Here is a 15,488-nt window from a genome sequence, read left to right as displayed (position 1 = left end):
AAGCAGGGCAGTGTCTCTCTTCCTACCGCCCCCTTCCCCCTTGAGTTCTGGCCATCTTTATCCACTAGAGGTAATAAAACATTGAGAGAGAGGAATTACACCAAGAACCTTCCAGGCACGGGAGTGGGGGTCAGATTACAAAGCAAATACTGTGTCAAAGAAATAACCACACCGAAACCAGGTATTTTTTCCCCTTTTAAGATTTTATTTATGAGGGTAGAAGTGCAAGCCACACGTCACCGTGACAGGCTGTGTTGCCGGGACTCCTACCTGAGAGCACTTTACCCGCCGCGCCTCCAGGGGCACAGCGTCTGGCTTCAAGCTCTAGTTTACAGATGTGTCTGCTGCGGTCAAGCCACCTCCTGAAGAAAGCTTTTCTACCTACAATCCTAGCGTCCCACGACAATTTAAATATGAGGGAGAGGTGCTTCTCTCTCGACGTGAGCACTGAACACTTGCAGCGTTCATGCACTGTACCCTGGCAGGTCACCTGGAGCCGTGATGAGTGAGGGAGATCACAGGAAGAACGTGGGGCTCCGACCAAATGAAGCCCCACACAGCGGCAGGACAAGGACAAGCGGAAGGAGCAGGGCCCGGCTCAGAATGCTGGCTGCAGGTCTATGGGAGGGAGGGATATGCAGGGTGAGGAAGGGCACTAGCAGTCTCTGCTGGGGACATTTGAAACTAGCCAAATACGCTAAAAAGAAAAAAAATATATATATAAACAGAACGGGCAGGGGGAGGCTTCTTCAGGAACATGCTGTTACAAAAAAAAAAAAAAAAAAAGGAAATGTGGGTCATAATGGTTATGCAAAGACTCACGCCCGAGGCTCCAAAGTCCCAGGTTCCATCCCCCTCACCACCAGAGCAGAGCAGTGTACTCTGGTAAAAAAAAAAAAAAAAGTGATTACAGAACTTAATTCTGCAGTGGACAATATTTTCATATAGGCTTAACAATGCTGGTTTTTATTTTCAACTTTTAGTTAGGGTAAGTCAGTGAGACATGAAAGACTGACTTTGGCTACAGGACTCAATCACCACCACCACCACAGGCAGACGGGACTGAAGAGCCGCCACTAGTGAATCATCTGTAAGTGGGATCTTCAGCCAAGAAATCATAACTGCCCATGACAGGATATTCGGTTACAAGGATGAAGATTAGCATAATTCTAATAAAACCACAGCTGACATCTGAGGAAAGTATATTAAGAGCCCCTTTGAGGAGGAGTCGGGCAATAGCACAGCGGCTGAGGTGCAGGTGGCGTAAAGATCCTGGTTCGAGCCCCCAGTTCTCCACCTGGGGGGGATTCACTTCACAGGCGGTGAGACAGGTCTGCAGGTGTTTATCTTTCCCTCCCCATCTTCCCCTCCACTCTCCATTTCTCTCTGTCCTATCAAACAACGATAACAACAATAACTACAACAATAAAAAACAACAGCAACAAAAGGGAATAAATATATATTTAAAAGAAAAAACCCTTTGGTAGATGAAGGTCACAAATTTATCTTGAGGTCTGTCCTGCCTCTGAGTGTCATGACCATGGAAGCTTAAGCCTGACTTGCTCTAAGCTGACACGTGGTATTATCATCGGGTCTTTCCACTTTAAAGTGGGGAACAGTAAGTCGGGCGGTAGCACAGCGGGTTAAGCGCAGGTGGCGCCAATCGCAAGGACCAGCGCAAGGATCCCCGTTCGAGCCCCCGGCTCCCCGCCTGCAGGGGAGCCGTTTCCCAGGTGGTGAAGCAGGTCTGCAGGGGTCGCTCTCTCCCCGTCTTCTCCTCCTCTCTCCATTTCTCTCTGTCCAATCCAACGATGACAAGAATAACCACAACAATAAAACAAGGGCAACAAAATAGAATATTTTTAAAAATCTTTTTAAAAAAATGGGGAACAGAAAAGTGTCCAGATCAATGAGAACATGGGCATTTTTTATTTTTACCTTTGAGTTAGAGTGATAGAAGAAAAGGAAGCTGCATGTGGCTCTCAGACTTTCTGAGAACTGTGTGATTACTGACGGGTGGGATGGGCACAACGTTGGTGGTGGGTGTGGTATGGCAACCCCCCGCATTTTATCCTGTAAAACATTGTCACTAAAAAGTGTGGAAAAGAACCTGCACTGAAAGGGGGAAAATTAATTCAGAAGATGGCAACAGCTTCCTCATATATGCTCTCCTCACGTGCAAGTGTTCAACTCTCAAACATTATTCTGACTAGAATTTTATCCAGGAGGCGAGGGAGACAGCATAATGGTTATGCAAACTGACTCTCATGCCTGAGTTTTGAGGTTCCAAGTTCAGTCCCCGACACCACCAGAAGCCAGAGCTGAGCAGTGCTCATATATAAAGCGTTCTATCCAGTAGGAGAGACGAGAGCTAAGGAGACAGCATAACGGTCGTGCAAAACTCCCACGCCTGAGGCTGTGATGTCCTACGTTCAACCCGCAGCACCGCCATAAGCCAGAGCGAAGCAGCGCTCTGATGTCTCTACTTTCTCACGAGAGGCAGAATAAAAAGTACGAGTTCGTGCGGACTGTTCACGGCGAGGCACGACATTCCCATTAATGCTCCTGCAGGCCGAGTAGAACTGGAGACACAGAAATCAGAAGAATCCCCAGGTTGGAGCCCGCCGCTCACCACTGGAGGTAACGCCAGTGCTGGGCTATTTTATTTCCCCTCTTCCTGTGCCTGTCTCTTGCCTCCAGGGTTATCACTGGGACTCAGAGCCTGCACCACAAACCCACTGCTCCTGGAAGCAACTTTTTCTATTTTTATGGATGGGAAAGAGCAACTGAGAGAGAGGGAGAAAGACAGACACCTGCTGATAAGGATCCTTCCTCGGGTCCTCTGTGTGCTTAACTGGGTGTGCCACCACCCAGCCCTCCCCTGCATCTCTTTCTAGCTGAGAAAGTTGGCCCAGAGGCACTTTCAGCAAGTGAACCCCTCCTTGACTGAGACAGACAGACACACACACACCCCAGAGAGAAGGAACAAGCCGGAAGGTGCAGGCTCGTATGTGCGCTTGCTGCCTGATGGCAAGACCGCCTGAGGCACACCCCGAGGCCTGTCATCTCCACTCCTTACCTGAAAGTGAGTTACTCCTTTCTCAGGCTGTCCACAGACCTAGACAGGCAGCCTGATGGGACAGACAGTTTACAGTCTGGCCCTGGATGTGAATATAGGTGACTAAGGGGAAGCCCTTCCGGGTTCAGATCAAGGCTGTGATCTGCAGGACGGGATGAGCTGAGGCCAGGCGTGGCCACTCACACCAAGGGCGCACGGCAGCACTGTACAGGCGCCAGTGGCCGCAGTCTCACACGTTCACACAGGACTAAAACTCAATAAAGGTTTCTTACCTTTGCCAGTTTCTTCATTCTTGTGACCATTTTCACATTCCAATACCTCTTAACTTTTCAAAATAAACCTTGACAGACACTACTCTGCCTCCTCCCCCTCACATCCTTTTGTCCCCTCAGAATTGGAAATTCAGCATTTCACCTGAAGACCACCTAGAAAGTGAGCCTGAAGCCCCACACAAAATCTCCCCGCTGAGCGGGAGTGGGATGAGACGGAGACTGTGGGCATGCCTCTTGGCAAGCTTTGAGTCTTGACTACCCTATCTGGGAAGGGCGCTGTTTACAGGCCCTCACGCAAATGGAATGCAGTAAGAACTGGGCATTTTTTTGGAGAGTGATTGATCTCAGCAGAATACAGCCCAGCAATATCTGTGTCCCCAGATGCTTGGCTTTCCAGACTGGGAACGGTCAGGAGAGACTTACAGAAGGGCCAGGAAACAAACAGCTGTTTCCTATTTCTGTCCAATTAACCTTAAACAGTTATTAGATTTTTTTCCCCCCTTTTTTTTAGGGAATGAAAATCTTATGAATGCTGGAGGTAAACTGCTTATGAATGTTACCCCAAGTGGCTTCCTTATCTAGTCACTACTTAACCCAAAGTTCAAAGCTCCAAACTTTTACCAAGTGGACCTATACTAGTAACCTGCTTATTGATAAACATTCACTAGTTTTAAAAAGGAAAATAAAGTAAAAACCACATTTCTCCAAATGGGTCTTCATCGCTGTGCTATGTATGACCCGTTTCTAAGAAAACCACATTCCATTTTCGGCAAAGTATCCACTTGAGGTACAGTTAAACACGCAGTCCGCCAGAGGTACTTAGTTTATATTTGCCTGTAAATCAGCTTCTGAAACACTCGTTTTGTGCTGCACTAAACTCTCACCTTTCAGGACAGAGCGAGCTTCACTCTACCAAGGAGGATGAAAACAGCAGAGCTGTGGTTCTGGGTGCTGGCCACTGTGCCGTGTCTGCGGGTCATCCCCCTCTACTCGCTACTGGACAAGATGAGTCCTGTGGTTCTGGGTGCTGGCCGCTGTGCCGTGTCTGCGGGTCATCCCCCCTCTACTCGCTACTGGACAAGATGAGTCCTGTGGTTCTGGGTGCTGGCCGCTGTGCCATGTCTGCGGGTCATCCCCCCTCTACTCGCTACTGGACTAGATGAGTCCTGTGGTTCTGGGTGCTGGCTGCTGTGCTGTGTCTGCGGGTCATCCCCCCCTACTCGCTACTGGACTAGATGAGTCCTGTGGTTCTGGGTGCTGGCTGCTGTGCCGTGTCTGCGGGTCATCCCCCCCTACTCACTACTGGACTAGATGAGTCCTGTGGTTCTGGGTGCTGGCCGCTGTGCCGTGTCTGCGGATCATCCCCCCCTACTCACTACTGGACAAGATGAGTCCTATGGTTCTGGGTGCTGGCCACTGTGGCCGGTGCCTGCGGGTCATCCCCCCTCTACTCGCTACTCGACTAGATGAGTCCTGTGGTGTCGCATGAGGTGAGAGTTGGAGATGAAGGCGGCGCCGCACTTCTCACACTCGTAGGGCTTCTCCCCAGTGTGGGTCCTCTGGTGCACAGTGAGGCTGGACCTCTGCCTGAAGGCTTTGCCACACTCGCTACACGTGTACGGCTTCTCTCCATTGTGGATCCTCTGATGGATGAGTAAGTAGGAGCTGCACGTGAATGCTTTCCCACACTCGCTGCACACGTACGGAAGGTCTCCGCTGTGGATCCTTTGGTGCACGATAAGGCAAGAGAGCTGACTGAAGGCTTTCCCACACTCGCTACAGTCATAGGGCTTCTCCGCGGTGTGGATTCTCTGGTGCACAATGAGGTGGGAAAAGCAGCTGAAGGCTTTCCCACACTCTTTGCACTCATATGGCTTCTCACCTGTATGGCTTCGCTGGTGCACAATGAGATTTGCGCTCTGGGTGAAGGCTTTCCCACAGTCGTTACAGGCAAAGGGCTTCTCCCCAGTGTGGATCCTCTGGTGGACGATAAGGTTTGAGCTCCGAGTAAATGTTTTCCCACACTCGTTACATTCGTAGCATTTCTCTGTAATGTGGACTTTCTGGTGCCGGGCAAGTTGTGAGCTGTAACTGAAGGCTTTCTCACACTCACTGCACTTGAACTTCTTCTCTAAGGAGTGGATTTTTTGATGCACTGTGAGATTTGAACTCTGAGTAAAGGCTTTCCCACATTTTGAACAAACATATGGCTTCTGTCCAGTGTGGATCCTCTGATGCACGACGAGGTTTGCGCTCTGAATGAAGGCCTTCCCACACTCGTGACACTCAAAGGGCTTCTCCCCAGTGTGGATCCGCTGATGCACGACGAGGTTTGCGCTCTGACTGAACCCTTTTCCACACACACTACATGTAAAAGGCTTCTGGCCTGGCTGGTTTTTCTGATTTGGAGAACTTCTAACAGGGCCAGAACTAAGGCTGTATCTTTCCGCAGATCTCCGACATTTCTGAGCTTCCTCTTCTTTGAAGCCTTCAGGTATGTGACAGTCTCTCGCGGTCAGTTCTCGGAAATCTTTCTTTTCCCTCTTTATTCTCTGCATTGTGAACATGTTTCCTTTTTCACCAGTCTCACCTAAGTCAGGTCCTTGAGGGCCAACTTTCTGGCTTCTTCCTGGTATTATAAAAGGTTTTTCCGCCTCACCATACATTTCAGTTTTGGGAATCAAAACCTGTGGATTCTTGGTTTCAATACCTGAAACAAAATAAAAATATCAGGTTATTCTGGCTTGGAAAATAATAAGAACATCAAGTGATAAAAGACAAAAGTAAGTGAACTGCACCTGTACAAAATAACTTCAAAGAAAAGAATTCCTTCATGTGTCGTCTCCCCTTTGTAAATTTGTCTCTCTCTCTCTCACTCACACACACACACACACACACACACACACACACACACACACACACACACACACACCCCTAGAGCAGAATCCATCAACTGGTGGTATTTCCAGCACTTCTATATATTTCACTGGATATTTAACTCGCTACTTTATGCCAGGAAAGCCATCTTCAAATAGTTTATTTATTTATTTTGCCTCCAGGGTTATTGCTGGGGCTCAGTGCCAGCACCATGAATCCACTGCTACTGGAGGCCCCCACCCCTTTGTTGCCATTGTTGTAGCCTTGTTGTGGTTATTATTGTTGATGTTGATGTCATCGTTGTTGGATAGGACAGAGAGAAATGGAGAGAGGAGGGGAAGACAGAGAGGGGGAGAGAAAGACAGACACCTGCAGACCTGCTTCACCACCTGTGAAGCGACTCCCCTGCAGGTGAATCAGGGCTGCAGGTGTCTCTCTGTCACTCCCCTTCACTATTTCCCCTTCCCTATCAGTTTCTGGCTGTCTCTATCCAATGAATCAATAAAGATAATAAAAATTTTTTTAAAAAAATCTCTTGAAAAGTCTCTAGGCGGGAGTCGGGCGGCAGCGCAGCGGGTTAAGTGCACGTGGCACAAAGCACAAGAACTGGCGTAAGGATCCCAGTTCGAGCCCCCGGCTCCCCACCTGCAGGGGAGTCACTTCACAGGCGGTGAAGCAGGTCTGCAGGTGTCTGCCTTTCTCTCCCCCTCCTCTCTCCATTTCTCTCTGTCCTGTCCAACAATGACAACATCAATAAGAATAAAACAACAAGGGCAACAACAGGGAATAAATATTAAAAAAAAAAAAAAAGAAAGAAAGAAAGCTATCGGGAGGGGATGGGATATGGAACTCTAGTGGTGGTGGGGATTTGACTTCCGGAGGCGGAGCTACGAGCAGCAGATCGCTTTCTCTCCTCTCCTCTCCTCTCCTCTCCTCTCCTCTCCTCTCCTCTCCTCTCCTCTCCTCTCCCGGATCAACTAGGAATACCAAAGGAGACCACCCGGACCGAAACAAGACAGGACTAGAATGACCACAGGAACCCAGTAAATCACCCGTGAGTACAAACACGCATGGCTGGTGACAGAGAGGAGAGAGGGGCCTAAGGAGAGATTAAGTGACTGCTAACAGTTCGACAGTTTGTCAGTGGAGACACCACCTCCAGTCTGCTCCACCAACAAGGGGACAGCTGAAGGGAGGAAAGGACTCCCCAGAGACTCACCAAGTGCAACTCTGAGTCTCCACTGCTACTACCCTCAGAATCTGGAGCAGCAACAGGGAGGGACACCAGGGGACAGAGATCTAACCGGGAAACTCAGGAGAAGACCTATACCTCAGTGGCATAGCTGAGGGGCTGTGAAAGTCTCTTTGCATAACCACTGGATTATCTCTGCCACACCCTGCTTTATCTCTTGGTCAGGAGTCAGTGATTAAGCTAAGAAGCCTATTGATAGTTTAAAAGCCCTCAGGCTCCCATAGCCTACAGGGGGAAAAAAAAAAGGCTTTTACACCACTGAGCTCCAACTCAGGGATTGAAAAAACTGTTAACTTATATAAAATGGTTAAAACAACAAGAAAGAATATTGGAGACTCGAACCAGGACAAGAGTCCAGCTAAAAGTCCTCCAGAGGGTGAAGCACAAAACGACGAGTTCAACATCCAAACATTAGCTAAGGAAATAATAACAGGAGTGAGTAAAGAATTTGAAAAAATTGTAATCAGAAATGCAGGAACAACAAATGAGAATATGGAAGAAAATTCTAATAATCTCATGGTTATTAGAGAGCTGAAAGCTGAAATCGCTGAGCTAAGAAGGCAACTAGCTGAACAAGCTAAAACAGTATCAGAGCAGGGCAACAAAAGAGATGAACTCCAGAAAGCAGTAGAGGGCAGAGAGAATAGAATCTATGAGGCTGAAGACAGAATTAGCAAGATTGAGGATGAACTAGAGACAACTAAAAAAGAAGTAAGAGATCTCAAAAAGAGATTAAGAGATGCTGAAAACAACAACAGAGTCCTATGGGATGACTTCAAAAGAAACAATATACGCATTATTGGCTTACCAGAGGAAGAAAGAGAAGGGGAGGAAGAAAGCATTCTCCAGGCCATAATAGCTGAAAATTTCTCTAGTCTAGACAACACCAAAGACATAAAGATTCAAGAAGCCCAGAGGGTCCCAAACAGAATTAACCCAGACCTAAAGACACCAAGACATGTCATACTTAGATTGGAAAGGAATAAGGATAAAGAAAGGATCCTCAAGGCTGCAAGAGAAAAACAAAGAGTCACCTACAAAGGAAAACCCATAAGATTAGCAGCAGACTTCTCCATACAAACACTACAGGCCAGAAGAGAATGGCAAGACATCTATCGAGTGCTCAATGAGAACGGCTTTCAGCCAAGAATACTATATCCTGCTAGATTGTCATTCAGACTAGATGGAAGCATCAAAATCTTCTCAGACAAGCAACAGTTGAAGGAAGCAACCATCACCAAGCCTGCCCTGAAAGAAGTTCTGAAAGGTCTCCTATAAACAACCAGACCACCACAAATAGGACATATATCAAAACACTCTAAAACTCTACAAGAATGGCGTTAAAATATCTTCACTCTTTGATATCAATAAATGGAACTCTAGTGGTGGGAACTGTGTGTAACTGTACGCCTCTTATCCTATGGTCTTGTCATTATTTTAACTTTTTTCATTAAAAAAGAGAGATATGTATATACGTATAAATAATGGGGAGCCAGGTGGTGGTGCAGCGGGTTAAGTGCAGATGGCGTGAATTGCAAGGACCGGCATAAGGATCCCGGTTCGAGCCCTGGGCTCCCCACCTGCAGGGGAGTCGCTTCACAGGCGGTGAAGTGTCGCTATGCTTCATTGGTTTGGTCTCCCTCTCCCCGCCGGGAGATTTGGTTTGGCCCTTGCTAGTAATAGAGTTATCAATTGTGATAAACTTCTAACCTGCTACAAGTTTTGTTTCATAAATAAGTGAATGGCAGCTGTCAAGTTCTCTACAGAAAAGCAGAATTCCAGCAGCTGACCTTCCTCATGCAGCGCTCCACCCCCTGACATTCTTCCGTGGTCATCTGCTTTGGACTGGCACTTCTATCGGACTCACTGGTACACCTCTTGGACACTTTACACAACTCTACAGCAGCTTCCCTTTACGCTGCTGGGTGTCTCAAAGACTGACTGCAGCCAGCTGCCTTGGGACTCTAGGCCTCACCCCCGCCCCCATGCTAGAAAATGCCCGTCGAGGCAAGTAACGCCCCCCAGAGGCAAGAGAAGCCCCCAGAGGCAGGAAATGTTTTTTTTTAAGCTGATGATAAAGCTTTGCCCCCAGAGGCAAAAACGCCCCCTCAGGCCTTCCCTTGGCAGCACACTGGTTCATGTTGCTCGCTTACATCTTCCTCCATGTTTGTGCCAGTTTCTTTTTTGAAAATGCCTGTACGATACAGGTTTCTGTTCACCCCACATCCCTGATACTGTGCTCAATTAGTTAAAAAGAAAAGGGAAGAAAAGGGGGAATTGTTGCTATGCTTCACGTTGGTTTGGTGTCTCCCCCCCCCCCCCCCCCGGTCTGGAGATTGTGGTTTGGCCCCTGCTAGTTTCATGCCTTTCTCCCCGCCCCCAAAACCCTACGGACTTCCAGGGTTCTTGCCGCGGCCGCCGGAGGAGAAGGATGCAGGACAAATCTGTGTGGTGATTAGTTTAGGTTAGTTTTTGAATTGTTGCTTGTGAATAAAGAAATACAACTTCTCTGCTCAGCCGTGTGTCCTCGAGTCTCTGTTACCCGCCCGTGAAGCCAGCCAGGTGAAAACAACAGTGAAGCAGGTCTGCAGGTGTCTGTCTTTCTCTCCCCCTCTATGTCTTCTCCTCTCTCCATTTCTCTCTGTCCTATCCAACAACGACAGCAATAACAACAACAACGATAAACAAGGGCAACACAAGGGGGAAAAAATTAAAAAATATATAAGTAATGAAAAGCCTTATTTATTTTCTGAATGAGACAGAGACCATAGCACTGGGTGCAGGGGATCCAACAAACCCCAGCCTTGCAAAGCATATGCCTACCACACAGCCATCTCCTGAGCCACTGGCCATCAACATCTTAGGTGTCTCTCATTCACGTATCAAAAGTGTCTCGGGGGACCCGGGCTGTAGCACAGAGGGTTAAGCGCAGGTGGCGCAAAGCACAAGGACCAGCATATGGATCCCGGTTCGGTTCGAGCCCCCGGCTCCCCACCTGCAGGGGAGTCACTTCACAGGCGGTGAAGCAGGTCTGCAGGTGTCTGTCTTTCTCTCCCCCTCTCTGTCTTCCCCTCCTCTCTCCATGTCTCTCTGTCCTATTCAACAATGGCGACATCAGTAACTACAATAAAACAACAAGGGCAACAAAAGGGAATAAATAAAATAACAACAACAAAAAAAAGTGTCTCGGAGTCCAGCGGTAGTGCAGCAGGTTAAGTGGATCCCGGTTCAAGCCCCCGGCTCTCCACCTGCAGAGGAGTCGCTTCACAAGCAGTAAAGCACGTCTGCAGGTATCTGTCTTTCTCTCCCCATCTTCCCCTCCTCTCTCCATTACTCTCTGTCGTATCCTACAATGACAACATCAGTAACAATAATAATAACTACAAGAATAAACAAGGGCAACAACAGGGAAAATAAATAAATTTTAAATAAATAAAGTGTCTCACTGTAGCCCCAACGCTTCTCCCACTATCTGGCACACATCAAGACGGCCCCCAACAAGTGTCCTGTATTTACTGAATCGATGCACCTCAGTTTACAGTGCAGGAAAGGCAGATCTAGAAAGAGAAGACACTTGCTAAAGGTCAGTTAGTAGGGCCGGGGAGCAACTACATGCACGTTTCTCTTCACCCATTCCCATCCCTAGAGCTCCCTGTTCCGGGCACCAGAGAACTGCCGGCAGCACAGAAGATCATCTTGGCTGGCAAGCTGCGACAGGTGTGCATGCGTTTCTGTTCGTGTTTACTTTCTTTCCTCCTCACTGGGCTTCTGCCAACCTCTTCAGACAGAGACAAGAGAACAGGGAAGATACTACAGCACTGAAGTTACCTTCCGTATGGAGGGCATGTCCTGTAGCGGGGTGATGAGCGGGACAAGGCAAGTGTTCAATCTGCAAGAGCTATCTTGTCGGCCTGCAGGGGGAACGGTCTGCAGGGGCAGGGTAAGAGGTAGGAAAGGAAGGGAGGCTGTTCGTGCTGCATGGGCACAGCGGTTTTAGCTAATGGTTTTAGACAATGGACAACAGGGAGTCAGGTGGATGTGCAGCGGGTTAAGTGCAGGTGGTCAAAACGCTAGGACCAGTATAAGAATCCTGGTTCGAGCCCCTGGCTCCCTACCTGCAGAGGGGTGTGCAGGTGTCTGTCTTTCTCTGTCTTCCCCTCCCCCCCATTTCTCTCTGTCCTATCCGACGACATCAATAACAACAACAATAAAACAACAAGAGCAACAAAAGGGAATAAATAAAAATACTAAAAAATAAAAAGACAATGACTAACAGAAAAACAAACAGAACCTTCTATTGGAGCAAATGGAACAGAAAGAAAGAGAGTGTGAGAAACAGGCCAAGAGTATAACCTCCTCAGTAAGACTGGTTTGTGCAAGTTAGCTCATATCTGTAAGGAAGTGGCTAGAAAGGGAAAGAGGTTGAAAACATTCAGGCAGAATTCTATATTGGCCAGATTTAGAATCTAAGAGCTCAAGGGGACCCTGGCAGTCCACAAGGATTGCTTCCACAACTCAGGACTCACAGCTTGAACCGGGATCCTTACGCCAGTCCTTGTGCTTCACACCACGTGCTTAACCTGCTGCGCTACCGCCCGACTCCCTTAAGATCTTAAGTTAATGTGCGTGCCGGAAAGACAGAAAGACAGAAAGCAAAGCACTGCTCTGATACGAGCAGGGAAGAACCTGGGGCCTTGTACTCGCCACTAGAGAGCTGGAGTGACGGCTGCTGTAAGGGCTCAAAAATCTCTGTGCTGTGTGGCGTCTTGAAATCCTGTGCAAAATAGCTACTTGCCATGACAAACACACAGGGTCTAGCAGTCCTCTCTCCAGCTCTCCCTGATTTAGCCACTCCTTACCCTGTCACTCAAGCCAGGAGACCTGAACATCAGTCTGAAAAGACTTTTCAGAAACCCTAGTGGCCAGATGCTTAATCAAGGGGTTGAGCCTTACCTAGAGAGGTCATGTTCCCATGAGTCTCCGGTATTCCACTCCTAGTCAGAGTCCCTGGGAATGAGTAGCTGCCAAAAGGTGGAGCAGCAGGCTTATCCTGTGTTGCTTTCAGGACCACTGCCGTGTCCCAGAGTATGTTCTGACCCTAGAGGTAAGCAGGCACAGGTTGGCTTGTGAAGCAGTGGCAGTGTGATTACAGCTTTAGAGAAGAGCACACACGCAGGTCACAAAATACTAAGGGGGAAAGAAAAACAAAGGAAAGGAAAGGAAAGGAAAGGAAAGGAAAGGAAAGGAAAGGAAAGGAAAGGAAGTCACAGAGCCTTCCTGATCCCAAGTGAGTCAGGCAAAGCAGCAAGGCTCCCCCCCTCGGCGATGCTTTGATTTCGCTTCCCCCACTGCTTGTGTCAGTGTCAGCGTCACCTCTGACTGCCAGGAGAGCAGAGCCAGGGAGCGCACAGAATCGTCCCAGCACTTCCGAGTCTACAGCCCCAGAGCAAGGCTTCGGTGATAGGAGCACAGCTCGCTTCTGAGGCCGTGCCCTCAGCTGCTCAGTGATGGCAGCGGGTGGTGCCTGACAACATTAAGGACCACGCACCACGCACTGGCATCAACTCAGTGTGGTCCAGAGGAGCACTGTCTGAGAATCCACGAGAAAGGCACAATCTCAGACCACATCCGATTCCAGAGTCAGAATTTGCATTTTCACAAGACCCCAGGTGGTCGTATTAAACGTGCAATCAAATCTGAAAAGGACAGATCAGCATTACTAACTCCTTGCAGCAATCAACCAGAGACATTCACAGAATATGTGCAGAAGTCTGGACCACACTGCCAGAAATCCTGATGTATTTGGAACCCAGTATGGCATGACATCATGATTTTGTCAAACGTCATCAGGTAATTATGTATGGTAAAGCCTGAGAGTGAGTGGTTGATAGAAAGCACTCGACAGGGGCTGGGCAGTGGGGTACCGGTGCCAGTTAAGGGTACATACACATTAACACACACAGGACCGGGGCTCCAGCCCCACTCCCCACCTGCATGTTTCACGAGTGGTGAAGCAGGTCTGCAGATGTCTATCTTTCTCTCCCCTTCTCAATCTCCCTTCCTATCTCAATTTCTCTGTCCTGCCAAATAAAAATATAAAAAAGAAGGAGAAGCGTGGGATTTGTAGTGCAGGCACCGGGCTCCGATGACAAGCCTGGATGTCAAGTCACCATCCATCTAAGGGGCGCAGAGCTCAGGAGCTGCACACAGCAAGTCCCGAATTCAGTCGCTGCTGGAGGCTGGTTCTGGTCTGCGTCTTATGAAATAAAATGCATGGCTAAGCACAAAGTTTCAAGCTCCAGGTCCTCATCAGAGTTGCAAGTGTCTTGCTCTCTCCCTCTCCCCTTTCAATTTCTCTGTCCTATCAAATAAAAAAATAAAAAAGGAAAAAATGGCTGCCAGGAGCAGTGGATTCAGTAGGCGAGCAGAGCCCCGGTGGCAGCGCACCTGGTTGAGCGCACGTTACGATTCACAAAGATCTGGGTTCCAGCCCCCAGCCTCCACCGGCAGGGGGAAAGCTTTGTGAGTGGTGAAGCAGGGCTGCAGGTGTCTCTTTGTCTTTCTCCCTATCATCCCCCTTCCCTCCCAATTTCTGGCTGTCTCTATCCAATAAATAATGATAATAATAATAACGAGGGCTGGGGAAGATAGCATAATGGTTCTGCAAAAAGACTTTCACAGGGAGTCGGGCGGTGGTGCAGCGGGTTAAGTGCACGTGGCACAAAGCGCAGGGACCGGCATAAGGATCCCGGTTCGAGCCCCCGGGCTCCCCACCTGCAGGGGAGTCGCTTCACAGGCGGTGAAGCAGGTCTGCAGGTGTCTGTCTTTCTCTCCCCCTCTCTGCCTTCCCCTCCTCTCTCCATTTCTCTCTGTCCTAGCCAACAACATCGACATCAACAACAACAACAACAACAACAACTACAAAAACAATAAAAAATAAGGGCAACAAAAGGGAATAAATAAATACTAATTTTAAAAAAATGGAAGCTTTTAGCTGGGAGGATAGCTACCCGGATAGAATGCGCGTGTGGTCGCCCATGACCCAAGACCTGAGCCTTGGCCACACGAGATGTGAGGGCAGGTAGGGCACTGTGGGACGCCTGTCTCTCCCAGGCAGTAACACCGCAGGGAAGGAGCGTAACTGCTGCTACTTTCCAAAGGACTATGGGGCACGGCCCTCCGAAGAAGCCTGCGCCCCGTATGAGGCAGAGGCAGAGGCAGAGGCAGAGGCAGGTCCTCTCCGCCACACTCTGGGAGCTTTCCGTCTCTCCTCCCCTCCTCCCGTTCGGACAGACGGAGTCCTCCCGTCTGAGGAGTCTCCCCAGAGTCCAGACCTGGGCGCTCTCAGAGGGTACTTGCTGGCCGGACGTCTGGCCAAGCGCGGCGGCCGCCGCCTCCTCCGCCTCCTCCTTCACGGTCACGGAGCCCCAGGTGGTGGCCATGGCCTCGCTCAACTCTGCAGTCGCCTTCTCTGCTCCTCGGCGAAACTCCCACAGCTGGGGGCTGCCCGGCACAAGTCAAGCCCCATCTGACCCTTACGTTGCAAAGGCTTCTCCTGGAGTTTCTTCCCAGCGGCAGGATGGGTGGTTATCTAGCGGGAAATCGGAAACACGGTCGGTCAGCCGGGAGCAGAGCCACGTTTCAGCGGGGCCAGGGGCAGGCCCTGCGGGCTCGGCAGAAAGCGGGCTGCTCCCGGGACAGAGTAAGCACATCCTGACTCCCATGAAAAGGTGGATTTGGGGGGGGGGGGGGGGGGGGTCCGGCGGCGGCGCGGCGGGTTAAGCGCACGTGGCGCAAAGCGCAAGGACCGGCCTGAGGATCTGGGTTCGGGCCCCCAACTCCCTGGGGAGTCGCTGCACAGGCGGTGAAGCAGGGCTGCAGGTGTCTGTCTGTCTCTCCCTCTCTGTCTTCCCCTCCTCTCTCCATGTCTCTCTGTCCTGTCCATTGGTGGAGCAGGTCTGCAGGTGTCTGTCTGTCTCTCCCTCTCTGTCTTCCCCTCCTCTCTCCA

The 15,488-nt window shown here is 49.5% G+C and overlaps 1 protein-coding gene across 3 annotated transcripts; it reads right to left on the bottom strand.

Moving 5' to 3' along the window:
• Positions 1 to 184: 184 nt before the first annotated feature.
• ZNF35 (zinc finger protein 35) lies at positions 185 to 15,092 on the bottom strand. Of its 3 annotated transcripts, none has more exons than XM_060204818.1 (3): positions 14,815 to 15,092; positions 12,434 to 12,578; positions 185 to 6,061 (listed from the first exon to the last, which is right to left on the bottom strand). In XM_060204818.1, exons 1-3 carry the CDS (start codon positions 14,920 to 14,922, stop codon positions 4,806 to 4,808), a joined length of 1,509 nt encoding a protein of 502 aa, XP_060060801.1. In that variant the 5' UTR covers positions 14,923 to 15,092; the 3' UTR covers positions 185 to 4,805. The 3 variants fall into 3 exon arrangements, with proteins under 3 accessions (XP_060060801.1, XP_060060802.1, XP_060060803.1); XM_060204819.1 differs by lacking the exon at positions 14,815 to 15,092 and adding an exon at positions 13,928 to 14,020; XM_060204820.1 differs by lacking the exon at positions 14,815 to 15,092 and adding an exon at positions 11,309 to 11,391 and having other exon boundaries at positions 12,434 to 12,701.
• Between the last annotated feature and the right edge of the window lie 396 nt (positions 15,093 to 15,488).

The sequence above is a fragment of the Erinaceus europaeus genome, chromosome 12, assembly GCF_950295315.1.
Source record: "Erinaceus europaeus chromosome 12, mEriEur2.1, whole genome shotgun sequence".
Classification (NCBI taxonomy): domain Eukaryota; kingdom Metazoa; phylum Chordata; class Mammalia; order Eulipotyphla; family Erinaceidae; genus Erinaceus; species Erinaceus europaeus.
This window is presented reverse-complemented; position numbering and strand designations above follow the sequence as displayed.